General features: G+C 55.6%; 1 protein-coding gene across 2 annotated transcripts; it reads left to right on the top strand.

Annotated features, from left to right (window-relative positions):
• Window positions 1-99: 99 nt before the first annotated feature.
• Window positions 100-24,442, top strand: Ttc38 (tetratricopeptide repeat domain 38). Of its 2 annotated transcripts, none has more exons than XM_077798481.1 (14): window positions 100-197; window positions 2,004-2,081; window positions 3,727-3,808; window positions 5,348-5,519; window positions 6,279-6,452; window positions 8,889-8,964; window positions 11,529-11,648; window positions 14,387-14,446; window positions 15,935-15,973; window positions 16,941-17,022; window positions 18,848-19,013; window positions 19,783-19,942; window positions 20,182-20,255; window positions 24,083-24,442. In XM_077798481.1, exons 1-14 carry the CDS (start codon window positions 165-167, stop codon window positions 24,180-24,182), a joined length of 1,416 nt encoding a protein of 471 aa, XP_077654607.1. In that variant the 5' UTR covers window positions 100-164; the 3' UTR covers window positions 24,183-24,442. The 2 variants fall into 2 exon arrangements, with proteins under 2 accessions (XP_077654607.1, XP_026250158.2); XM_026394373.2 differs by having other exon boundaries at window positions 22,178-24,173.
• Window positions 24,443-25,594: the final 1,152 nt, after the last annotated feature.

Here is a 25,594-nt window from a genome sequence, read left to right as displayed (position 1 = left end):
GCTGGCCCCCGAGGGCGGGCCGGGGCGGGCCGGGGCGGGGCTGACCGACCAATGAACGGGCGGAAGAGCTCGGCCCCGCCCCGCCGCGCTCAGCCCGGAGCAGTCCCGGGAGGCGGCAGCGCGCGCAGCCCGGATCCCAGACCCAGACCCGAGTTCCACCGACTATGGCCGCGTTGGCGCAGCTGCGCGACTGTCAGGTACGCTGGGCCCCCCTCGGCCCACGGGGTGGCCCATCGCCGAGCAGGGCGGGACCGGCCTGCAGACGACCTGGGTCGGGCGAGGGGGCGCTGCCGAGGAGGACTGGCCGTGAACCCGGCGCCGGAGTCGGTCCTGGGCGCCCGGGCGCCTCGGTGTCCGCGCACGGAGAGGCTACACGATCCTCCTGTGGCGTCCCCACCTAGGAAAGCCCCTCGGAGTCGGGGAGACCCCAGGAACCTCCTAAAAAATTTGCTCAGCCGACATGACTGGTACAACAGGGACACCAAATGGAAGGGGGTTTCTTCAAATCGCCCAGGGGGACGGCCCTCTGCTGGCCAGGGTTATTTCCTCTATTCGGGGAAATCAGCGGGTCTTTGGCCTCTGGCCTGACACCAAGGGTGGCTGTGACAGTGAACACATCTGACCATCTTGAGATGTTTTCTCTGGGGGACTTGAGGGTCTAGTCCTCCTATAGAGTGGAAGGTGGGAGGTGTTGTCTGGTGGTTGACAGTGTTAGGTAGAGAGTCACAAATGGGTGTGACGGGAAAGGACCTTGAAGGGCTGCTGAAAGCCATAGGGAGCCTTGCCCCACAGCACCTGGAAGGTTGGGGCTTGGTATGTTAAGACATCCTCCAGAAAGATCATGTCACACCCTACGAGGTGGCCTGGACCCTCCCTGACCACCAGGACTGGCACCACCCCCCTTCACCCTGGCAACTGAAACATTAAGACCCTCACAAGGACACCTTGCTGAGGGCTAGTCAAATGGATGAAGGGGACAGGAAATTGAGGCTGAAACAGGGGGACTCCACTTTCTAAAAATCTCCAGCAGAGACTTACACCACCCTCTCTTTCTGTGGTCCACGCAGTTCTTATGCTGTCGTTAAAAATCAAGACTAGAGCTGGGCAAGCCTCTTTGGAAACTGCCCTGGGACTCCCCCCCCCCCCCATAAAACTGGAGGGCAGGAGGGATGCACTGTCCCTCTGCTCTCTGAGAGAATCCCACACTTTCCTTTTAGAGTGTCTCCTTTGCTCTTTTCTAATCCCTTCTAATAAACTCATGCCTGTTACTCTGAACAACATGTCTGGGATCTTTCTAGTGGATTTTTGTTTATTAGTACTGGGGTTTGAACCCAGGGGCATTTAACAACTGAGCCACATCCCCATCCCTTTTTATTTTTTATTTTGAGACAGGTTCCCACTAAGTTGCTTAGGGCCTTCCTAAGTTGCTCAGGCTGGCCTCAAACTTGTGATCCTCCTGCCTCAGCCTCTTGAGTTGTAGGGATTATAGGCGTGCACTACCACACCCAGCTAAGAACTGGAGTTTGAAGAGCAGGGTCTCCACAGCTGCCATCATTTCAGGTCTGTGCCCTGTGACAGCAGGTGCTATACACTTTGCCAACCAGGTGGAAAGCCCACCCTCCTCCAGGTTGCTCTTACGTGCTGGACTCCTCACCTGTAAGGTTGGACCTCCCTCCTGTGCTGAGTGTGTGCCTCCTCCAGACACTTCAGGTCACCCCCCTGGATCCTCCTGTTCCCGTTTTACAGAGTCTGAGAGGGAGGGTCCTGCTGAGGACAGACAGCTTTCAGGGATTGGATGGGACTCTGTCCCAGACAGGCTTACCTCTGGCTGTGCTCTGCACCGCATGAAGTCTCAAAGCCCAGGAGAGCCGAGAGCCGGGCAAGGCCACGTCTTACAGAAGCCTGAGTGCTGGGCATGGGCAGATGTGCAGGGTGGGGGGTGGGGCTCAAGTTCAAGGCACTTCATGGAACCTGGCCCTGGTGTTCCTTCTTCCTGTGTGTAGGCATGGAGGGATGCTGGGCTCCCACTCTCCACGCCAAGCAATGAAGCCTGCAAGCTGTTTGACGCCACCCTGACCCAGGTAAGCCTGCAGAGCAGCCCGCGCCCCTCCTGCGTGGCTCTGTGGAGAGCGTTCTGCACCTAATTGAAAGCTTTTTAAGGGGAAATCCGGCCCTTTGGGAAGTGTCTCTGTTGGCCACAAGTGTCTCTGTTGGTCTCTGTTGGTCTCTGTGGGAAGTGTCTCTGTTGGCCACAGTGTGGCTGAGAAGCCCTCTGTACTCTTCTCCTGAAGTCCCCCGGGGCAGGCAGACAACAGTGGACTCAGCTGAGCCCCCACCTGTGGACTGCTGAGGCTTTGATGTGGGCTCTGACCTTTGGGGAATGGGGACCTGCGCTGGGCTCATCTGTGAATTTGCCTGCGTGTGGCTAGGCCAGGACCTGATACTGCAGATTTCTCCATCAGCGAGGGATCCTGTGGTTTTGGACCGAGGAGTAAAGTCCAACCAGTTGGACAGGTTGGGAAACAGAGGCCCCAAGGGTTGAGCTGACTAGAGTAGAAGGTGTCCGGGGAGTTAAAGGCAAAGCCAGGATGCATCTTGGCCCAGGTATGCTGAGGGAAGCCGACTGGACCCACTCAGTCCACACCACGGGAGGACCAGGGAGCTCTCAGAAGCATCTGAACTGCACAAGTTCACTGCTGAAGTGCCCTTGCCACCTGTCCTTGCCAAGTGACTCTGTGGTGTGCTTTGGAGCTGTCTGCTTTGTGCTTATCAGGGTTCCTCTTGTCCCTGCTGTGCCTTCTTGGCCCCTGGGGAGTACTTGAGCCCTTCCACTGCACAATCCTCATTTGGCAGCAGCTCACCCTCTTGCACATTCCACCCTGTATACTGGTGTCTCTGTGCCTTCCTGCGTCAGCAGGGGTTCATGTAGCTCTGTGCCAGCTACTCTGTGCCTTATGAAAAAGCAAAAGGACAGATTTTAAAATCCAATGCATTATTAATGACTTTAAGATTAAAAAAAAAATAAGTATCTGTCTTAATCCATTTTCTGTTGTTGGATCAGAATGCCTGAGACTGGATAATTCCCAAAGAAAAGAGGTTTATTTAGATCGCAATTCTAGAAGTTCAAGAGCATGGTACCAGCATCTACTCAGCTTCTGGTGACGGCCTCATGGCAGGAAGTAGAATGGGATAGGGACCAAGGAGTGGCCTGCTTTATAACCTGCTCAGAAAGAACTAATGTGGCCTCAAGGGAAGGACTTCCCTTCCTCTTAACGACCTGGTCACCTCAAAATGTCCCCGCCTCCAACACTGCTGTATCCCCAGCCCTATTTTAGTTATTTTTAAGAGGAGTGAATAAAAAGCAGGAATTGCAGGCAGAGAAGCTGATGTGTGGCAGGCTACCTGTCAGGAGGACCAGCCTTGGGTTTGGGAAATGGCATCACCAGGCCAAAAAGCATCTTGAGTCATCTGCGTTTAATCTCTTCCTAGGAAACCACAATTTATGCTTTCTAAGAGTTCAAAAGTTATGCTAGAGTTCCAAACATACCCACTGTCCTAGAGAGAAAAGGAATCTGGTGCTGGGGTGTGGCTCCGCAGTAGAGCATGTGCTTAGCCTGCGTGAGACCTCAGCTCTGAAAAAAAAAAAAATCCAGGTTTAGACTCTGCCTTCATTAATAAGATTTAAGAGGTCCCTGAGGACAACTTGTTTTACCTTTTTAATTCTAGTATGTAAAATGGACCAACGACAAGAATCTTGGTGGCATTGAGAGCTGTCTGTCAAAGCTCAGAGCAGCAGATCCGACCTTTGGTGAGTGATGATCTCCCCAGTGAGGAGCCGGTGTGGGCTCGGCTGGTGAGGAGGGCTGCTGAGGGCGGCCACGGGAGGGAGGGCCACAGCTGCAGTCACGTCTGCTTCTGTAGAAGGCTCTTTCCAGATTTTTTTCCTGATTACCATCAATTCTTCACGAAGACACTGATCCACCTTCTGTGATGAGGAAACTGAGTTTCAGTGAGAATAAAACACATTCCCAAAGATGTCTGAATCCAAAGCTCTGAACTCAGGAGGTGGTGACTACAGACTTTGTCAGAGCCACCAGGGTGGGGGCAGGGCAGAATCCGGTGGGACAGGCTGGCACACAGGCAAGCCTTTTGGGTGGTGAGCAGGGGGTCAGCACAGTGCATCCCAGACCCTAGGTGGGCCTCCCAGTGTGGGTTGAGGCTCTGGGCCTGGGAGGAGAGGAGTGGACTGGCAGCAGGGACCCTTCCCCACCTGCTGTACCCTGGTCCGCTAAAGGCAGAGGCCTCGTGCTGCCCTGGCAAAGGCAGAAGGGGATGGAACTGTGTTGAGAGCCACAGCCCAGTCGGGGTGGCGCCTGGCATTTTGCCAGAGGGAGTGGTTGGCCATCGAGCCATTAGGATGATGATAATTAAGTTAAGCTGTGTATAATTGCTGTGACTAGATGATGCTGGATTGGGGCAGGCTGTGTATTCAGTTGTATATGGACCCCCTGCTGTCCAGCAATAGGGCGGTGCCTGCTACTTTTGAGTTCTCGGAGTTCTCTGGGAGCCTGGTTGAGGGCGGAGAGAGTTCCTGGGGAGAGTGCATGGAGTGCCGGTGAGAGTTCCGGGCAATAAAGTAGTTCTGTTTGAACCTACATTTTGTGCCCAGCCAAACTGCGGCAGAACTGGGGAGGAAAGGGGAAGCTGACCCCAACTTGCAGGGGCAGCCAGTGGTCAGGGTGGGCTCAGGTTCTTTGAGAAGACCTCAAGCCCAGGTCAGAAACAGGGGCCACATGGACGGGCCTAGCACTGTGGTAGTTTCTAGGTCCCAGGCCAGTGGACAGCCTGCCTCTCAAGGTGGGAGCTGGGAAGCCAAGGAGGGGTTTGGCAAGCTGCTGCCCCAAGGCACCCTGACCCCCACTGTCAGCAAGTGAGAGCTGTGGGGCAGGGGTGTGCACCTCTGCTCTGGGACCGCGTGGGACCAACCTGAATGGTGTCCACTGAGCATCTCCAGGCGACAGAGCGCTGGTCGTAGTGACAGTACCAGCCCATGAACCCACAGACAGACCCCTCCCCCGCTCCTCAGGTGAAAGGGCAGGTGCTGGGGACATGGGCACTCGCCAGAGTACCCTGTTAAGAAACTCTGTGTGGCTGCTTCCAGGGCTGCCCTGCTCGACCGTGCACTGAGGGCCAGGACTGAGTTTTGGTCTTTGGCACAAGCCATCGAGCATGTGTCGTCTGGCTCACACTTCTGGGACGTGAGCTGGCCATTTCCCACATGGGGCCAGGGCTGGTCAGGGCCCAGCTGGGTCGTCTCAATCCAGAGCTGTTTTCCAATCCTCCGCAGCCATGGGCCAGGTTATCTCTAACGGCCTCGTGCTCATCGGCACGGGAAGCTCTGTGAGGCTAGACAGAGAGCTGGACCTGGCCGTGAAGAGGATGGTGGAGACCGCGCTCACCCAGCTGCTGACACCGCGGGAGCAGCTGCACGTGTCGGCCGTGGAGGCATTTGCCAAGGGGTGAGGGGCCCCCGGGGCCAGGGCCTGGCGCTGTGAGGCCATGTGGGGTGGTGTGCAGGCTGTCCCAGTGCCCTTGGGAAGGGGCAGCCTCAGAGGAATCCCCACCTGGGGGGCCGCTGGCTGCTGAATGCCAGGCAAGGAGGTAGTCCTGTGGGACCCCAACCAGTGTTCAGGGCGACTCGATTCCTAACTAAATGGCTTATTATTTTAACTAAAAAACGGATGGGAAGGCATTACAGACATATCCAGAAGAGAGAAGAGAAGAGGACATATTCACCCACTTACTGCTTACCACCCGGACTGTCCATTTGCTCTCCGTCCCTGACAAAGCTACTGAAATGATCAGTTTACAAGGGGACCCAGGGACTCCCATAGGCTAGACAAGTCCTCCACCACTGAGTTACACTCCCAGCCCCTACTATGATTTCTAAAAACCAATTCAGTGAGTCGATCACAGTGTCATACTCTGTTATCCCAGTGACTCAGGAGGCTGAGGCAGGAGGATCGCAAGTTCAAAGCCAGCCTCAGCAACTTAGTGAAGCTCTAAGTAACTTAGTAAGACCTTGTTTCAAAATAAAAAATAAAAAGGGCTGGGGATATGACTTAGTTGTAGTAAAGCACCTCTAGGTTCAATCCCCAGTACAACAAACAAACAAGCAAAAAACAATTCAGGGCAGACTCCGACACCAGGTATCTTACGTTTCCCAAGTGCATGGGCTTTGTGTTCAGCGGAGCTGAGAAATCTCTCTTGGCTTCCAGGAACTTCCCCAAAGCCTGTGACCTATGGGAACAGATTCTCCGAGACCACCCAACAGACATGTTGGCCCTGAAATTTTCCCATGATGCCTATTTTTACCTGGGCTATCAGGAACAGATGCGAGATTCTGTTGCTCGAGTTTACCCCTTTTGGACACCTGACATCCCACTTAGCAGGTATGGTGGAAATCACATCATTTTTATATCTTAATTGCTTTCTTCATCCCTAAAAATATAACCACCCCTATGGACCTGCCCTAAAACTAATGAGACCGCTGTTGCTATTCTAGTTCTTCAAAGTTAAAAGGTTTCCTCTTCTTCATGTGCTCTTGCATCCTGAGAAAATGGTAGTACTATTATGTACTGGTCAGGATGGGATTGTTTGCTGCTATAATAAGTATTCCCTAGGGTTGGGGTTGTAGCTCAGTGATAGAGTGCTTGCCTCCCATGTGTGAGCCACTGGGTTCGATCCTCAGCACCACATAAAAACAAATAAATAAAAATAACGATATTGTGTCCAACTACATCTGAAAAAAAATTAAAACAAACATTCCCTAGATCTTATTCTCTAAACTTTATTATAGCAAATTTCTCACGTATACTCCATGTCCATCTAAAGAAGGCCAAGGGTTCTGTGACAGTGTCCTTGTCTCCTGCTAGGGTCCCAGCTAGTGACATAGCTGCCCTCTGGACACAGTTGCTACCAGAGAAAAAAAGAACTCTTCTTAAGGGTTCAGAGTGGCAATTCAGTGCTCAGAATGAAAGGGATACCCTGCCTCTGCCACATCATGGACCAGAACTGAACACATGACCTGATCCCCTTAGGGGAGAGCAGAAAGTACAGTTGTCCCATGCTTGGGAAGAGATGAAGGCCAGGTGTGTCTGACAACAGCCTGTTGACCACCACCCATGATAGGCTTCATTGCAATTTAGTCCTCGGATTGTTGTGAGCATCAAACAAGTTAATAGAATAAAGAGCTGTATTGGTCATGGCTGTCCGAAAACCCCCCACAAAAGCCAAAAACAGTAGGAACTTGAGCTTGTCTCAGTCCGTATCTCTCTCTTGATCATTTTTGCTACAATAACAAGCATCCCTTAGATTTTGTTCTCCAAAAAGAAGGAGAAAGAGAGAAAGAATTGTTTTAAATTGGCTCATGTGATTGTCAGGTCTGGCAAGTTTGAAATCTGTAGGGCAAGGCAGCAGGCTAGAAGTTCCTGCAGGGGCTAGCATTATAGTCGAGTATCTGAAGGCAGTCTGGAGGCGGGGCTCTTTCTTTTGGGGACCTTAGTCTTTACTCCTAATACCTTCAACTGATTGGATGAGGTCTACCCCCATTATGGAAGGTAATCTGTTTGATTCAAATTTTACTGATTTAAGTGTTAAAAATCACATCTAAAAAGAAAAATATCCACAGCATCAGCTACACTGGTTTTCATCCAACAACTGGGTACTATGGCCTGATAATACCTGAAGTGCAGTGAGCACTTGGTAATTTTTTTGTTTTGTCTTTAAAGCTACACCCGGAGCCACTGCTTTAGAACTTTGCTTTGGTGAATAACGAAAGTTAGAATCATCTCTGTCCACGGTGGTAAAGATCAGTGAAGACAACCCCCTGGGCCTCAAGCAGAACCAGCATCCCTCTCTCTTGTTCTCACTTAACCCCCAAAACACACAAGGGAGAACGCCTCTCATGTACGGCCACCCTGGGGCTCTGGTGCCATAGCGTGGATGAGAACTTCGGGTGTGTGTCTGTTCAGCAGCGTCTTGAGTCCAGCCTGGGCAGGGCCAGGGCTGACAGTACATTAGACAAACAGGTCCCGGCGCTCTGGGCCTGGGAGTGGCCAGGCTGTTCAGTTGGGCAGTGGGCCTGGGCACAGGGCTGCAGGAGCAAAGGAGGAGCCGCCGACAGCCCACGGGCCACAGAGACTTCCTGGGGAGGTGCCTGGAGCCGTTCCCCTGGGTGGGTTTCAGCAGGGCCAGGAGGACCAGTGGTCCTCATTGGAGACTGCTGATGTCTGAGGAGGTGGACACTGAGGGAGGAGGGCCACTGCTACGTGGATGGCGCTGGGCTTGGGGACAGTATGTGGATGATGAAGACCCCTTTGCTCCTCACCAACCAGAAGCCTCAGATGGTTGAGCAGCTCAGGGCTTGGCACGGGCTGGAGCAGGCCAGTCTCTCTGGGCTGCCGTAACCGAGTTCCTCCAGCCGCGTGGCTGGAAGCAGCACAGATGCATTCACTTTCGGTTCAGAGGCCAGAGGTCTGAAGCAAGGTCTGAGCCAGACCTGTTTTCTCCGAAGGGTCTAGGGGGTCCCTCCTGCCCGCCACCAGCTTCTGGTGGTGGCCAGATGCTCTGGTGTCCCTTTAATTTCTGCCTCCGTCTTCACAGGCCCTCTGCTGTGACTCTCTCTGACTTCCCGTGGCCGCCTATAGGGACCACAGCCTTTGGCTTACGCCCACCTCAGCTTGACTTGATTATATCTGCAAAACCCTGTTTCCAAGTGCAGTCACATTACAGGTGCTGAGAGTGATGATGTTACCACGCCTTGAGGGATACAGTTCTACCTACTACAGGTCCATCTTTTTATATTGTGACATTTTCTCTGTTCCCAGCTACGTGAAGGGCATCTATTCGTTTGGATTAATGGAAACCAACTTCTATGATCGGGCAGAAAAACTTGCTAAAGAGGTAAGTGAGCTTTTACCAGCATGCATGACCCTTCAGAGAGGGGCCATCCGGTAGGGCAGAGCTTTTGAGGGCCACCCCTCATTTGTGACCCACTCTGAGCATCCTCAGAGATTTGGAAGAGGCTCACCTTGGTGCAGTCATCTGCCAAGGCAGGGCTTCCTCCTGTCTGTCACTCATCTGTGCCTTTTGAGGTGTCCAGAGCCACATCCACGTCTACAGATTAGGACAGGGAGGTTGGGGCCCCTCACTCACGTGGGATTGCACAGTATGGTGGTTCTGGGCTCCCATCAGCCCTGTTCGTCTCCAGAGCCATAAGTGCCTGGCTGAGACCGGACCTCACAGGTGACGAGGCAGAAGCAAACTTGTTCTTCTTGCTTGAACTGACCTTGCTAAGCATGGCTAATGGCACCAAGGCTCTGGGAGTCAGTAGTGATAAATAAAGGCTGCCACAGGCTCTTCGTCCTCCTCAAGTGATGAGGTCTTCTTGCCTACAAGTCCTCCTGTTGGCCAGGCCTATTGCTCAGTGTACATACCTGTGGGAAGGGCAAGTGCGGAGCCTGCTAGGTGATGTCTGCCTTCCCAGGCCCCAACTCCATGCCACCTGGTGCCTGCTGCCTGGCACAGAGCTTGGTGGATGCCCCACCAGCCCAGATCTCAGGCCAGGCAGCAGGCCTACATGTATGGCAACTCAAGCTCTGGAGGAGTCCCTCTCTGCCACTTCTGTCCCTGCAGAGTGGAAACTGAGGCTCAGGGAGGGACTGTCCTGCACAAAGGGTGACAGCTGCTCCTGATCCAGCAGTGGACTGGCGCGTCATGTACGCCAGCTCTTGTCCACACTCTGTACCTGTGATCCTAAACTCCTTGTTGCCCACACAAGGCAGGCAGAGGCTCGGAGAGGCCAGGGCCAGAGCCTGCCCTGGGCCACACTGCTCAGTGCTGCAGGTGGTCAGATTCTCACATGGGCCACCAAACTGGAAGGCTTCAAGCTGCCTGGTCTAGACCCCCACTTCCCGGCATCCTAGCTAGGAGGCTTCCCCCAGGTGCGGCCCTGAAGTACCCTTTCCCACGAGACCACCACTAGGCGTGTCTGAAGACTGCCTGGTTACAGAAGACTGCCCAGGTTTGAGGCTCAGGGTGGAGGTTCTTTGCCTTAGCTCTGAGTCAGACCTGGGAGGACTGGGTAGCTTCTTGGCCATCCTGGCTCCCTGGTGACCAGGCACCATTGTCCAGGGGCCAGCCACAGGAAGATCTCTTAGGAGCCATCACAGATGGCTCTCTGGTTGGATGACGTTCAGTGGGCACCTGAGGGACAGCAGGAGAGTTGAGAAAGGTCAGGGGCAGGGAGGCTGTGGGAACTAACATGGCAGATTCACCCAGGGGATGGCAAAAGGTGGAGGCTTGGGTGGGCCTCACAGGGGCAAGAGGCAGTGAGGTGGGCCCTGCTCCCTGGCGCCCCTGGCTCTCGTTATTCCCAGGCCGCACACTCTGACCCTTGCCCTGCCCCCCATAGACAATCACTGAGCATGAAGGCCAGCTACATGTGTCCTCCAGGCTCCTAGGACAGCGAGGATGGTGGCAGCAGCTCCACTGCCCTGCACAGGCCTCCTAGGGCAGCAGCAGGCCCCTAGGCCCACCCCAGGCTAGTGAGGGGCCAGAGGGGCAGTGGCTGGCTGGCCAGGGGAGCCTGAGAAGGAAGCCTGCACTCTCCCAGGGTCCTCCAGAGGGCTCCATGCAAGGGAAGAGGCTGTGGCCCCCTGCCAGGGCCAGCGAGAGCCAGCGGGGGCAGGGCTCTGCTCTGAGCCACAGCCCCTTTCCTCTGCCCTGCGTGAGCACAGCAATGTCCCCAGGTGTCTGGCACCTGGGCCTCCCGGGACCTGGGACCCACTCTCTTCCTCCCGCAGGCCCATGCGTAGTGGGCAGAGCCTGTGAGAGCCAAGGCTGGAACAGGAAGGAGGGCTTGCTGGGGACCACCTGTTGCCAAAACCCTGCGTGGGTGCCCGGCTGGGACAGAGGTGCTCGGCCCTTCCGCACCACTGTGGAAGGTGTGGGAAGGTGGAGGCAGTGGGGCTGCAGGACTCGCGGCTCGGCATGGGCCTCACCAGGGGACTCAGAAGCCACCCGTGTGGTCATCACATGAATGTCAGTGGGAGGGGGCAGCCACAAGCCTCTGCAGCTGGTGACAGGAAGGTGGCATCAGTGACCCCTCCACCAGGGGGAACCAGGCCCAGAGCCACCAGACGGACTGCTCAGCAGTACAAAGAAGGCTGTGAGGTTAGCGGCTGAGCTCTGGATTTCGGTCACTCAGCCCCCCTGAGCCTCAGTGTCCTCCTGTGTGGAACGGGCGGGGATACCCGCTCAGCACATGCCGGGGTTGGCACCACCAGCTGGGTGTGCCCCAGGCTCAGGGGCCATGGAGCTGGTTGTTGGTTGTGGCTATGCTGAGTCAGAACTCAGTCTTCACACTCGCTCTGCCCTGTCCAGGTCAGACCCTGTGCCCCTTAGAAAGGGGCTGCCCCGGCCCAGGCCACCTGACCGACCCATGCTCTTCCACCCACCCTCCCTAGGCATTATCTGCGGAGCCCACGGATGCGTGGTCGGTGCACACCATTGCCCACATCCATGAGATGAGAGCCGAGGTGCGGGCTGGGATGGACTTCATGCAGCACTCGGAAGCCCATTGGAAGGTGTGCTTCTGTGGTCACCTCCTCTGCCCCAAGGCTTTCTGCCTGGGAGTCCCAGGTGGCTTCGTTCTCCAGAGTGTGATCAGCTCCAAGTACCTGGGCCAGGCAGCAGGGTTCCCTGGGAGCCACAGCTGCCAATCTTCCAGGTTACTCTAGAATTGCTCTTGGCCTGAGGCATTTGGTTGCAAAAGAACTGGATCAAACGGTCACTAGGGAGATTAAAGCCTGGTGTGGGTGGGACCCTGAGTTGGCTGGCATTGGCCAGGGGTTCCTCCTGAAATCGCTGAGTAGCCTCGGGAAGTGTTTGATGCAGCTGGGAAGGAGGCCAGGAGGCCTGTGGGGGCGAGGGCCGTGGTGTCTGCAGGACTGGCATATGGGGGGCAGGTATTGGGGCCTCTAGAGTCGTGGCACCCTGCCAGGCCCTTTCCAGTGGCCCAACCACTCCGGCCTCACCGTGCCCACTCCCAGCTCCTGACTTCACTCAGCCCCACTGTTGACTGGCTGCCTCCTTGGGATCTTTTCCTCCCTCCCTGCAAGCCAAGGAGGCCCTTCCTCCTCTCTGTGTGCCTCTTGCCCCAGGCGTGCTCTGGCACCTGGCCTGGCCACCTGACCAGGTGTCCTTGCTGTCCTGTCCTTCTGTGTACCATGGTGGGCTCCCCAGGGCACCGTCTACTGGGGCAGCAAATCTTCCCCCGAGCCTGGTACCAGGTGGCTGGTGCTCAGTGATGTGAGAAAAAGGACCCAATGTCCCTCCAAGCAGCCTCCTGGCCCATGACATTCCCAGTGGGGTATGGCTTACAAGAAGGTTCCGGCATCTCCGGAGTGTTCCGGGCACAGCATGCTAAGAGGTAGCAATATTTGAGATCCCTGATCTGTGAGGCCCATGTGCAGATCTTTCTATGGATCCCCAAACTCTGGGCACGGTAAGGCCCCAGGGGCAGTGGAACCAGCCCTGGGGATCCAGGAACCTGCCACCTCTGGCTCCCCAGGCAGGTACTGTGAGTTCTTGTAGGCAGGTGGGCAGCTGTCTGGGGTGAGGAACACTAGATTATCCCAGTCCTCCCAGCTGAGGGGCAGGAGGCTGGCCTAGGCAGCACCGGGGGCAGCAGGCCGGGCCTCCTTCCCGACTTGCTCACAGTCCTCCCCCAGCACTCTGGTTTTACCATGCCTGACAGAGGCCATAGAGGCCCAGCTCTACCCTGGGTCATGACCTGGGTCCCTCTGAACCCAGTTTCCTCCTCTGTACTAGGTGAAGCCTTGGCCCCAGATGAGTCCCCCATCAGTTTGTGTTCCGACACAGCCAATGGTCATCTCAGAATGGGTGATTATCCTTTGGTGTCCTATCTGTCCTGGTGGCTCTTGGCAGCCTCTGGCCTGACTGGATAGCTCTGGGTGTGCGTGGCAGGGCCTGGGGCTCCCTTTCCTTCTTCGGCACCTGCCTTCTGCATCTGCAGACCCAGATCTCAGTGAGACTCCAGTCTCTGCCCCAGGCCTTTGTCCTTCCCTGGGGAATCCTTGAGGGTCCAGTGCAGACTTCTCTGCCCTCACAGGGCCTGGTGACCTGGAATGAGTAGCTTAGATGAGTGCAGGTGCTACCCCGTGACCAATACTCTTGGGGATGTGGAACCCAGAGGAGGTGTCAGACCCCACTGGGTTGGGGGGCAGTGGTCAAGGAAGGCTTCCTAGACGGGGCAGCTTCTGAGCTGAGTACTGAAGGATGATAGGTGTTTGGCAGATGGAGGAGGTGCAAGTGGAGGGTATTCTAGCCCAGCAGCTGCTGGAGCAAAGGCCAAGGCCTATGAGAGCCTGAGAGGGGAGCTGGGCAGTTGGAGGCCACTTAGGTGGACATAGGCTGTGTAGGAGGGCCTCTTCCTGGAGGGGTGAGGTGGGGTCTGGGGAGAGGAGGAGCCACTGCAGGGGTCTCAGAGAAGGAAGGGCAAGCATCACTGTGTGGTGCCTCTGGACAGACAGGGCTGGGAAGGACTGGGGGCAGTGGATGGAGACCTCAGACCATTCACTCGGCTTTAATTGAATACCCACGTTCCCTCGGGGTGAGGAAGACCTTGGGGTTCAGCTCTGTGGAGGGCAGGGAGGAGAAGTTGGGTCCCTCCTCGCAGCCATCTTGTTTTAGGTTTCCAGGGATTGCACACTGACCCTGGCAGGGGTCATGAGCCCAGTCCCTCTAGCCTGGGATGCCCCCGTGGGCCCAGCTCTGAGCAGATCCTGCCTCCATTGAGAGCCGCGCTCCAGCCAACAGCAGCACCACTGGAGTGTCAGCCCGCCCTGCGTGGGCTTCCCCAGCCCTGCTGGAGCACACCCACACTTACCCCCTCACGACTGAGCTGGGGATCCTCACGGTTTGATCCAATGCCATGAGCCCTTGGGGAGCACGTGGGATCTCACATTCCTTCCCTGCTCCTCACCTGAGGGGCTGGACCTGGAGCTACTGAGGGGCTCCCTGCAGGGACCCAGGGACTGCTGCTCCTGGCTGGGGGCTGACAGTGCATCCACCTGCCCCAGCCCCAGCTTCCCCTCTGTAGCAGCAGGAGTGAAGGTTGCTGCCCCTCAGCCCTGAAGGCCATAAGGTAGTGTGCAGATGCCAGCACAGGGCGGCCTGGGAGCCGGTGCATGGCAGGGCTGCCCGGCTGCCCTCGGAGGTGACGGTTCTGTGCAGCACAAGATGGTACTGGTTTCTCCTGGGGCTGCCAGCTGCTTCTTTGACTCTCTTCTTCTCTCCACAGGACTCGGATATGCTTGCTTGTCATAATTATTGGCACTGGGCTTTATACTTGATTGAAAAGGTAAGATGGCCACCCTGTGGGCAGCCTCCCTGTGAAGACTTGGAGGAAGAAGTGCCGTCTAGGGTTTGTTGTCCGCCTCTGCCACTGAGCCCCGTGCTGTGTTTGCACTTGAGCTGGCCTTGGAGCCAGACAGCTGTGTGTTTTCAAGCTGGAGCTGCTAAAAAGCATTTTTCACTTTTTTTTTTTTTTTTTTTTTTTGGTACCAGGGATTGAACTCAAGGGCATTCAACCACTGAGCCACATCCCCAGCCCTATTTTGTATTTTATTGAGAGACTGGGTCTTACTGGGTTGCTTAGCACCTCACTATTGATGAGGCTGGCTTTGAACTCACCATCCTCCTACCTCAGTCTCCCGAGCCACTGTGCCCGGCCGTCTTTCACTCTTGATGAGTGGGAGTCATGTGGATTGTGGGTAGTTTGTGACCAGTACCTCTGCTGGTCACAGATGGGAACTCCCAGAAGGAGTGGGGGCTTGGGAGTCCCTGGCCCCAGGGGTTCCTTGAGCTTATGGGGGTGCTTCTTTTATGCTGTCATCATAGAGACAGGAGGCTCCCTGGAGGTCCAGGGAGAGAGGTGTGAGCAAGGTAAGGTGTGGTGACTTGGAATGCCATCACCAAGGCCAGAAGCAAGCAGAGAACCACTTGAATATACAGGAGGGAAAACAGCAAGAAAAGACTAGAAGAAGCTCCTAACAGGAGCCGTGCGCCCCCAGGCTGAGCATCTCTTGTGCAGAGTGCTTGACACAGAAGTGTTGCCGATTTAGGATTTTCTCAGGTTCAGGAATATTTGCGCATGCATAATGAGATATCCTGGGGCTGGTACCCACGTCTGAACGCGAAAGTCACTGATGACTCATGTGCACGTACACGTAGTCTGGGGGTGACTTGGTGCCGTGCTTGGCATGTGCCTTTGTGTTTGGTTTCCGTCCTGGGATGGAACCCAGGACTTCCTACACATTGGGCAAGTGCTCCACCACTGAGCTGCACCCCTAGTCCTTTTTATTTCTATTTTTAAAATTTGAGATGAGGTCTTACCCAGCTGGGCCTCACACTTGCCATCCTCCTGCCTCAGCCTCGGAGTGGCTGGGATCATGGGTGTGTGCCACGCGCAGCTTGGGCCTGTGTTCTCACTGCATCCGTCACATGAGGTCTGGTGTGGGATTTTCCACTTGGGGTGTCATGTCAGTGCTCAGAGTTCTGGATTTCAGGTTTGGGGTTTTCGGTGTAGGGCTGCTCAGCCTGAGTGAACTTTCCTGGTAGGAAAAATGATGCTTCCACAGAAACTGCTCCCTCCACAGCAGTTTCGGGTCCTGTCATTATCCCAATTCTTGGAGCCAAGAACCAGGTGGGGGCAGCAGGCCTGAGCCCTCCCATCCCCCTTCATAAGGTGGAGGTCCCGTGGGGGCCTTTGGTTGGCTGTGTTCAGTGCCTTTCTTGGCTTTACAGTTTGCCCCTCCAGCTGCTAACCATGGTGACTTTACGTCCTCAGGGTGAATACGAGGCTGCACTGACCATTTACGACCAGCATGTAAGTGCTCCGGGTTCTGTCCACGTAGCACTTGCCTTCTCATCTCTGATAGACCTCTGTGTCACCAGCACTGTCCCAGCCAAAGAGCAGTAGGAGCAGGGACCCATCCTTGTGTGTGATCTTAGAGGGTTGAGTGTGGCCAAGAGCCGTGTTGTAGCTCGGTGTGCAATGGGCGTCCCATTGACGCTGTCCAGGTGTGTAGATGCTCATGTCCAAGGTGACCATCTCTGTAATCGCTAATTCCTAGGTTGCTCTTCTTTGGTAAGATAATTGATCTGCCCCTGGAATTTTTTTAATGCAAAATGTAAAATTCAGTGGCTTGAGCACGTGGGCCACACTGAGCATCTGTCGCCACCTCCATCTCCAGAACTTACCGTCTTCCTATGCTGAAGCTCTATGCCCACCCTCCTCCCCAGCCCCTGGTGTTCTTTTGAAAAATGACCCAGTGAGGGCTCAGTACTAAGACCTGTGGCCACAGAAGTTCCCATGATTTGGGGGTCTGAACACTAGAGAAAACCCTCTGAACGGATCCTTGACGTGATCGTTCCTCGTTGTCAGGACTTCTGAGAGTCATGAAGGTGGTGTGCACTGTGTGCCGGGAGGTGCAGACCAGGTCACCTGCTGGCAAAGCTGAATCCAGAAATGCAAACCGCAAGCCGAGTCTCCTGATGCTCAGAGCTGGGGGGTGACAGGTGCCAGGGCCTGGCATATGCCCCTGGGTCCTCAGTGTGGCGGGCTCCTTCAGGTCTGCCCTGTGCCCACTCTTGTACATGCATCCGTGTGGGCCTTGACAGGGTGACGGTCTGCATGATTGGGGTGGTGGGTCCTGTTAGCTGAGGCCTTGCTTTGTGCGGGCCGCACTCACAGCCCAGGTCTATTGACTCTGGTCATCCCTGTGCCCCCACCTGCCCTCCCCCACCCTCAGCTGGCCATCTGAGTCCCGCCTTAAGTGGCTCTTGTCTTCTAGATCCTCCCCAGCCTGCGGTCCAGCGGTGCAATGCTGGACGTGGTGGACAGCTGTTCAATGCTCTATCGCCTGCAGATGGAAGGTAGCGTGTCCTGCCCTCCCTGGGCCCCTGGCCCCTCTCTCCCAACACAATGAGGATGAGCTTGAGGATGAGCTGAGCAAGAGCTCCTTAGCCACAGGCCTTGAGGCAAGTGGCCACCTGCCACCTGCCCCCCAGGGGCCAGCTGCATGGCTGTCTTCCACCTGCCTGAGGTCACTGGCCACAGCCACCACTTCTGCTCTTCTTCCAGGCCCCACCTCGCCTGAGCATGGGAGCCTCAGGCTTGTACCCAGGGTGGCAGCTGCTGTTCCCACAGCCTGTCCCTCAGGCCTGTGGGCCTGATGACACCTGGCTACCTACCTCAGTCCTCTCCTGTAGCACGGCAGGCATCACAGAGTGGTCTCTCAGCCTTGTTATCCCATGCTCTGCAGGTGACCTGGAGAGGGCTGGCCACGGCTCAGGGCTGTAGATGGCTTCCCGCCAACTGCCACAGAGCAGGTGGCCCCCCACTCCTCCAGACTCAGCAGGACCAAATCTGCACTGCCTGCACTAGGCCCTGGGGCACTGGGCCAGCACCCCAGGGACCCGAGGGAGGGCAGTGTGAACTGTTTCTGGAAGGTTCCAGGAAGGATTCCTAGCAGAGGTAAAATGTGAACCATGGAAGTTGATGGTGGCAAGAGACACAGAGGGAGCAGCCAGTGGCCTGTGAGGGACAAGGTGGGAGGACAGGCTTGAGAGGTCATGGTCACATGGGGCAAGAGGAGGGTCAGAGCAAGCAGTTTGGCCTTTATCTGGAGTGGGAGGGAGCCTGCCAGAGCAGTGCTGGGCAGGGCTTGGCTCTGCCTTCCAGAAGGACCGCGCAGCTCGGCTGGAGACCCGAGAACAGCAAGGCGGGGCCAGGGTCCCCGAGGAGGCCAGAGGATCTTCACAGATGCCAGGGGAGCCCTGAGGAGGCCAGGGGATCCCTGAGGAGGCCAGGGTCCCCCAGGAGGCTGCTGCCACACTTTCCAGGCTTAGCTCTGTGGTCATTCCTGTAGTCAAGGAAGTAAAAAAGCTGAAACTGGCCAAACTTGGCCTAGAACTGGGCAGCAAGGGGAGGGCCCCCTGGACCCTGAGACCCTGGCATCCTGCAGGTTCCTCTTTGGAGGAAGAGACCTTGAAAGGCACTTGGAACTCTCTGAGGAGCTTCGATCTGGGCTGCCTCCATGCAGAGAGAGGTTAGGGAAGGGCTGGGAGAGCCCAGACTCCAGCCTTAAGGGAGGTGGCCGTGCGAGGGGGCAGGCAGGGGACGAGAAAGGCCCTTGCTGTCCTTGAAGCACAAAGTGGAGACTCCAGAACCATTGTCCAGTCTGACAGGGTGAAAAAGAGATCAGGAGCCATGTTGGCGGAGAGCAGGTGCCCGGGAGAAAGAGAACCCAGGGCTCGAGGACCAGGGGGCGGGAGAGGGGAGGTGGCGCTGGAGGTGGGGGCAGAGGCAGGGCCGTCTGGAGTTGAGGAGGACAGACATACAGGTAGAAGGGTGTTGTTGATCCATAGATTTTTAATTGAGCGCCCACTCTGTATCAGACACTGTACTTGTGTTAACAACTGAAGCATTTCAAGTGTTTTGGGGGTTTGTCAGAGGGGTCAAAGGCTGTGTTTAATAACATTTGACAATTCTTAACATTGGCTTCACCTATACATTTAATGTCCTTACAGTTAAACAAAGTCAACCTAAAGCAGGGTCCACAGGCCTCCTCAGCCCCGCTTACCCGGCTGCTTCCCTGGAGCAGGACTGTGTGGGCTTCCTGAGGGGTGCCTGGACATGGGAGGCCAGAGTGCAGGGCACATCCTGCTCCCAGTCTCATGCCAAGTCCTGTGTCTCTAGGGGTATCTGTGGGCCAGAGGTGGCAGGACATTCTGCCTGTGACCCAGAGGCACAGCCGGGACCACATCCTGCTGTTCAATGATGCACACTTCCTGATGGCCTCCCTGGGCGCCCGGGACCCCCAGACCACACAGGAGCTGCTGACCACCCTGCAGGATGCCAGCGAGTATGCAGAGGGGCCATGGAGCAGCCTCCAGGGTGGGGCTGGCCCCTGCTGCTGCGAGGGTGGGGGAGCAGGGGCCGTGTGAAGGCCTACTCAAGGTTGCTGCTGCCTGCTAGGGAGGCTGGGGTGGAGGCCATGCAGCGAGTCAGCTCTGGGGATGCCTGCGGAGGGCCATTCTCAGGAGTGTGCCCTGCCGGCACATGATGTCTGGAGGTGCACTTGGTACCCCTGCTCACTGCTCTTTCCATCCTCAGGGTGGGTGTTCGAGCCTCAGTGTCATGAACAGCCTCCCGTGGGGGACACAGAGGGGCCCTGTGACCAGAGACACCTGAGATCCTGGGCCAGGTGCATCTCTGCTCTGAGCCTTAGCTTCCTCATCTGCAAACTGGGGCTAGTGAAGGCCCAGGACTGTCAGGTTGCCTGGGAGGCACAGGTGCCACGGACATACCCTCCTGTGGTCGCCCCGACTTTCAGTGCCTTTGGGCAGTCTGAACCTCTCTGTAAGGTCGCCACTGTTCTACCCACTTTATGGGTAAGGAAACTGAGGCCAGAAGTCAGGGCACCCGACCAGGGCCAGGTAGCTGACAACAGGCCATGTCCAGCCCAGACCAGAGTTCAGAGCGCTCTCCTTTCCCGTGGTTGGGTGGCTTCTGTGGCCTCACCCTTCAGAGCACCTGCCCCGGGGCCGTGAAAGGGTCCTTGCTGAGAACACTCATGGAGGCAGGACGTCACGCTGTGCAGGACAGCTGCTGAGAGTCTGTGTTGATGGCAGATCTCCAGGAGAAAACTGCCAGCACCTGCTGGCCCGAGATGTGGGACTGCCTCTGTGCCAGGCCCTGGTGGCAGCCCAGGAAGGGAACCCTGACCGCGTCTTGGAACTGCTCCTACCCATCCGCTACCGCATCGTCCAGATCGGGGGCAGCAATGCCCAGGTGAGCTCGCTGCCCCCAGTGAAACTACTGGCCAGAGCGGGAGGGCCTAAGCCAGGGAGCCCGGGCACCTGCGGCCCACCATCTCTCCTGTGGTATCAGTGCCCTTGAGGTGGGAGTGTCCTTGTCCCTCACACTGCCTGTAAGTGTGGCATCGAGGGCTGCAGGCTGTGCTGCATGGTGGGGCTGGGGCCCATCTCTCATCCATGTTACAGGCCCCTGACTTGCTAATTACCTTGCAGAGAGACGTCTTCAACCAGTTACTGATTCACGCAGCCTTGAACTGCACCTCCAGAGCGCATAAGAACGTGGCGCGGTGAGCTCCCCACCCTTCCCCGGGCGCTCACCTCATGTGGGTCTCCCTGTGCCTGGAGGGTCCTATTTCGGAGGTTGGGAGGGCACCAGGCTACCTGGGATCACGTTCTGGGCCAGCCTGCTCAGTGTGCCCAGAGAACCGGCCGGCACCGCCTCCCCATGTACGTCTTCCTTCCTTCTGTGTGGGTCGAGGAGGCCTGAGGGCTGAACGGTGCAGGTGCCCATGCAGTGCAGAGCAGCCTGGGTCTCCTGGGGCAGGGTGAGGGAGCCAGGGGAGCCACTGCATGACCTGGCCCCCCGGGGGATGGTGTTCCCTCCAGGTGCCCACCAGGCATAGGCCATCCCATCAAAGGCAGGAGACCAAAGCGTAGGTCAGAATGTGGCCCAGTGTGTGCTGGGAGCTTGGTCCCCAGTGTGGGGATGCTGACAAGCTGGTGGAGCTTTGGGGAGATAGCTAGGTCACTGGGACCTAGTGGCAGCTGGCTAGGTCACTCAGAAGAGAGAATGTACTTCTGGAAGGACTCCATTAGTTCTTTCCGTAGCCTGCTGTTGTGACGCAAGGCCACCCCATGCACTTGGCCCCTTTGTCATGCAGCTGTTTTTCTTTCTGCTTCTCTGTGTTGTGACCCATCCAAGGGCATCATCACCAGAGACCAAACAGATGGAGCTGCCCAATCTTGGACTTTCAGTCTCCAAATCTCTTAAGCTAAATAAAACCTCCTAACTAAGTACCAGCTTCTGGTATTTTGTTACAGCAACAGATAACAGACTAATACACCCTTGGTCCCTAGCCATAGTGTCTCCACCTGAAGGACCAAGCCTCAGTCCCTTCACATCACTCATCCACCACAGAACCCTTGTTGTCAGTTGTTGAGGTCTGCCTTATTCTCTTGGGCTCCCATAAAACACAACACAACACAACACAACACTGCAGCTTACACAATATACTTTTATTGCCTTTCAGTCCTGGAGGCTGGAATGTCTGAGATCGAGGTCCATCAGGGTTTGGGCTCTGGTGAGGCTGCTCTTCCTGGCTTGCAGCTGGCCGCCTTCTTGCTGCATCTTACTTCCTCTGAATGCCAGAGTGAATCTCTCATCCTTCTTACAGGTGCCCCAACCCCATCACGAGGGCCACTCTTATGCCCTAATCACCTCGAAGGCCCCAGCTCCTAATGCCATCATGCTGGGGCGAGGGCTTCAACATGTGGACCGGGGCTGCAGGAAAGACACTGATTTCCGTCCACAGCGGGATCTTTTTTTTTTTTGAATCCTGGGGATGGAACCCCAGGGCTGCATGCATGCTAGGCAAGCATTCTGCCACGGAGCTGCATCCTCACCCCTTTTCATTTTTTGAGATAGGTCCTCACTAAGTTGCTGAGGCTGCCCTTTAACTTGCCAGTCCTCCTGCCTCGGCCTCACTAGTAGCTGGGAGTACAGGCGTGAACACCATGCTCAGCTCATAGCAGGGTCTCTACCTCAAACCGCATCTATACTTGCTTTCTTCACACTTGCTCCCAACCCCCACCTCTGTTCTGTAGCTCGATGTCTTGGACAGTGCCGTGTGCTTCCTGCCCATGCCACATCTGCTGTCCCTCTGTCCCCAGCATTGGGCTGATGGATAATGATGAGCTGTGAACTTTTGAGCCTTGGCTTCCCAGAGGCTAACAAGGTCACAGTGATGTCCCCACCCAGAACCCTTGCCCTTGGTGTCTTGGGTTTCTAGTTTTTATCTCCCAGGTGGAATCGGGTGTCCCAGTCTGCTCCTGCCAGCAGCGCACAGTGCTTCCTCCCCCCACCCTTTCCCCAGCTGAGGCCAGGCCTCTGGGCTGTCCAGGGCTGCTGGGTCCCTGCCTTGGGCCCAAGGGACAACAGGCCTCCACCTTCTTTTGGAAGGTGTCCCACAACCTCGTGTCTGTCTCGCAGGAGCCTGCTGATGGAGCGTGATGCCCTGAAGCCCAACTCACCTCTGACCGAGAGGCTCCTCCGCAAGGCCGCCAATGTCCACCTCCTGGAGTGAGCCAGGCCTGGCCCATGGCCTGCAGAAGCTCAGTGGTGGCCTCCTAGTTTTAGCTGGGCTCCCCTGGGGTTAGGATTAGGAAACAGCTGGTCGTTAGAGGGCAAGATTCGGGCTTAGCAATAGCCCCCTGAGCCAGCGGTTCTTTAGAAAGAGAACACAAATCAAAGTGTGATTCGGCATTTTCTTGGGAAGGGTGAGGGTGAAATTTTCATGGTGCTGCTGCCTCTAGTCGCCTTGTAAATCAGACTTGCCCGTGGGCACACTGAACACCAGCTCCCGGAGTTCATGGGTTGGAAGGTGGGGTTGGAAGGTGGAGCCGGCCATCTGAGGCAGCCCTGGAGGAGGCCTGCCCACACCTGGCTGCCCTTGAAGGAAATCCTGTCCCATTTTTCAGGGGAGGGTGTGATGGGTGGGGGAGTGTGCCCCCAGGGTCATAGCCAGTGAAGCCACCTGACCTCCCTGGGAGGGTCTTCCCCTCGCTGTCTTTGGCCTCATCCCCCAGCTGCTGCCCCAACTGCCCTCCTCCTAGATCACAAGCACACAGAGCCACTCCTGCTTCGTCTCTGGAGGGACGTTCTTGAGCCACCCTCCCCGGGGGCTTTGGTGGTGTCCATCTGGGCTTGTTTCTTTCTGAACTGTACCTGGGAATGAGGCCTTGGGTGCACTCTGATTCTATCCCCTGGGTGCACATGCATTACTGGGGTGTGAATTGTGCTCCGGGCTGCTCTGTTGTGCAAAAACCAAAGCACTGGTGTGTGGCTGGAACAGGATTGGAGCTGGTCCTGTGAATGCTGCCTGTCTCCCGCTTCCCCCTGGCAGCTGTGCTGCTGGCAGCCTTGAGGGGGAGGTTCAAGTGCAAAGATGTTTTTCAAGTCCCTTCAGTTCCCACTAAAGTTCACTGGGGTCACTGGAGCAGGAAGTGGGCAGGTCTCCTGAGGGGGAGGGGAGGCCTTCAGACCCACTATGCCCCTGCAGTTTGCTCAAGCCTGGGCAAATTCCCAGGATTAAAATGAGTTAATTGTTTTTTTTTTTTTTCCCCTAACTCTTATGGGCACCTTTGAATGTTCCAATACTTGGGCTGGATTCTGCAAAAACTAGCCTCTCCTTGAACTTGGGTGGGTGGGCAGCAACTCAAGAAAATAGTTAATAACATATTGATCTCAAGAGAGGTGCTGTGTCTTGCCAGACCTGGTGGGGCATGCCTGTAATCCCAGTGACCCAGGAGGCTGAAGCAGGAGGATGACAAGTTCCAGGCCAGCCTCAGCAATTTATAGAGATCCTGACTCAAAAATAAAAAAGAAATGACCAGAGATGTAGCTCAATGGTAGAATGCCCTTGGGTTCAATCTCCAGTATCAGGGAAAAAAAGAGAGACATACTGGGAGGATGGCCTTAGGCCTGAGCCTAAGCAACTCCAGTTTGAAACCTGCCGTTAGCAGGCACAGCTAACATAGCCCTCCAGTGTGGCCCTCAGACATAAACAAGTCACTTCCCCTCACCCTGATAAACAGAGTGAAGCCTCTGGCAGGCTATTCTCATTTATTAGGTGAGAAGATCAGGGTGAAGACCACCAGGCCAGACACCCCAGGATAAATGGTGTCAAGGAGATATCCAGTGATAGCTGATGAGAATTGAAAGGGGGGGTCAAAAGCCCCCAAATTTATTATAAATAATAGAGCTAATGAACAGGGATTCAGCCAGCCAAAGCAAGGATGTACTGGAGGGCCTAATGAGGACTTGGACTGACATCCCGTCATTTATCATCGTTTTCATGATCCTCTGCATGATCCTCACCGCTCTCAAACTCTACAGCCTCATCTGGACCTTGGTGAGAGCCAAACTTCTCCCTATGACCTTCTCAACTGGTCGTCCAGTCCACACCAGGAGAAGCCTGCCTTGGTTCCAGACCTGATCACCGAGGTTTGAGTGAGTGTGCATCTGCTGGACGTAAAGCCTAAGACTTGAGACTTCTGAACTTAGCACGCAGAAGGAATGTCTGTCATTAGCCTGTCATGATTAAGTGTGTTTTGCAGTGCTTAGAATTAATCTCAAATCGTTTGCTGTGAATTGATTATGTCTATTGCAGTGCTTAGCAGTAAGGATTGCCGTTTTCTTGATTAAGAATCTATAGAGTGAAATTGTATTGAGTGATTTGAGTGAATAAAACATCGAAAAGGGCAGAAGCACGTGGACATTCTTTATTTCTCTCCCTCGACTGCATACATCACAATTTTGCCCCCTTGAGACATGCTGTCTCTACCCAGAAGTTGAGGACGCATTCAAGGGGGAGCCTCCTTCCCTTTTCTGGTTGGAAGCCAGACACAACTTGGCCAAGGAAGTGGGAACCCTAGTCCCTTCTCCAGGAAGCTGTCCACTCCAACTACAGGCTGGTGAGGGTGCCTCCCTTGTGTCCCACAGCCATTGCCACCTGACCTTGCTATTGCACCTTTCTCTCCTGCTGCAACATCAGGTCAGGGACAGCATCTGTGTCCCCAGCATCACTGGCACACGGCCTGCACTGAGAAGCTGTCAGTGAAAGTTGGTGAACGAATGTATGAAAGAATACATAAATAAATGAAGTAGAACCCGACTTGGGGAAGGAAGAAGTGAGCCTACAGCAGACAGGCCAATGATGAAAGAGGAAGCCAGAGAGGAATGGAGTAATGGAGGGAAGATACAGGTCACGCTGGCAACAAGTTATTCACCATCAGTGCTGTTTACTGAGACCCTTCTGGGTGCTGACAGGATATAAGTAGAGATGCATTGGAGTGGGTGTTAGGGACCGCCCCTCCCCCAGCAGACATCCTTAGGGCTGCAAGGATCTAACCAGCAGAGGGCAAGGCAGGAGTGGAGCCAAAGATATATGGACCATGGAGCTCCTGCCATAGTCTTACCTTTTGTTTGCGAGTCAAGTAAGCCCAGCCCTTGCAATCCCAGATTTACTGCAGGTGACACTAACTGGCCACCACCCCAGAGAAGGTAGCTGGTGGGCCCAACAAGACCAGACCGGTGGGGGCGCGTGAGCAAAACCAAGAAGTGGTGGATGGGAGGTCCAAGCCACTGTCCTTTGAGCCTTCCTCTATGCAGGCCACCCCCAGACTTCCCTGTTCTGGGAACCAGGAAATCCTCCTTTCTAAAACCGGCCTGAAGCTGGCTTAGGGTCATTTGCCACCCAAAGGGTGTGCAACTGGGTGGATCTGTCACCAACACTGTTTTCCAGGTAGGTGAGATCGTGAGAAACACAAGGAATGCTACTCAGAAGAGGGCCCAAGGTCAGAGGTTCAGGGCGGGAAAGTAAAGGTAAAAGGGTCCCAGCACATGGAT

Source organism: Urocitellus parryii, chromosome 5 (assembly GCF_045843805.1).
Source record: "Urocitellus parryii isolate mUroPar1 chromosome 5, mUroPar1.hap1, whole genome shotgun sequence".
Taxonomy (NCBI): domain Eukaryota; kingdom Metazoa; phylum Chordata; class Mammalia; order Rodentia; family Sciuridae; genus Urocitellus; species Urocitellus parryii.
Note: the sequence above shows the minus strand (reverse complement) of the source record. Positions and strands in the feature narration are given on the sequence as shown.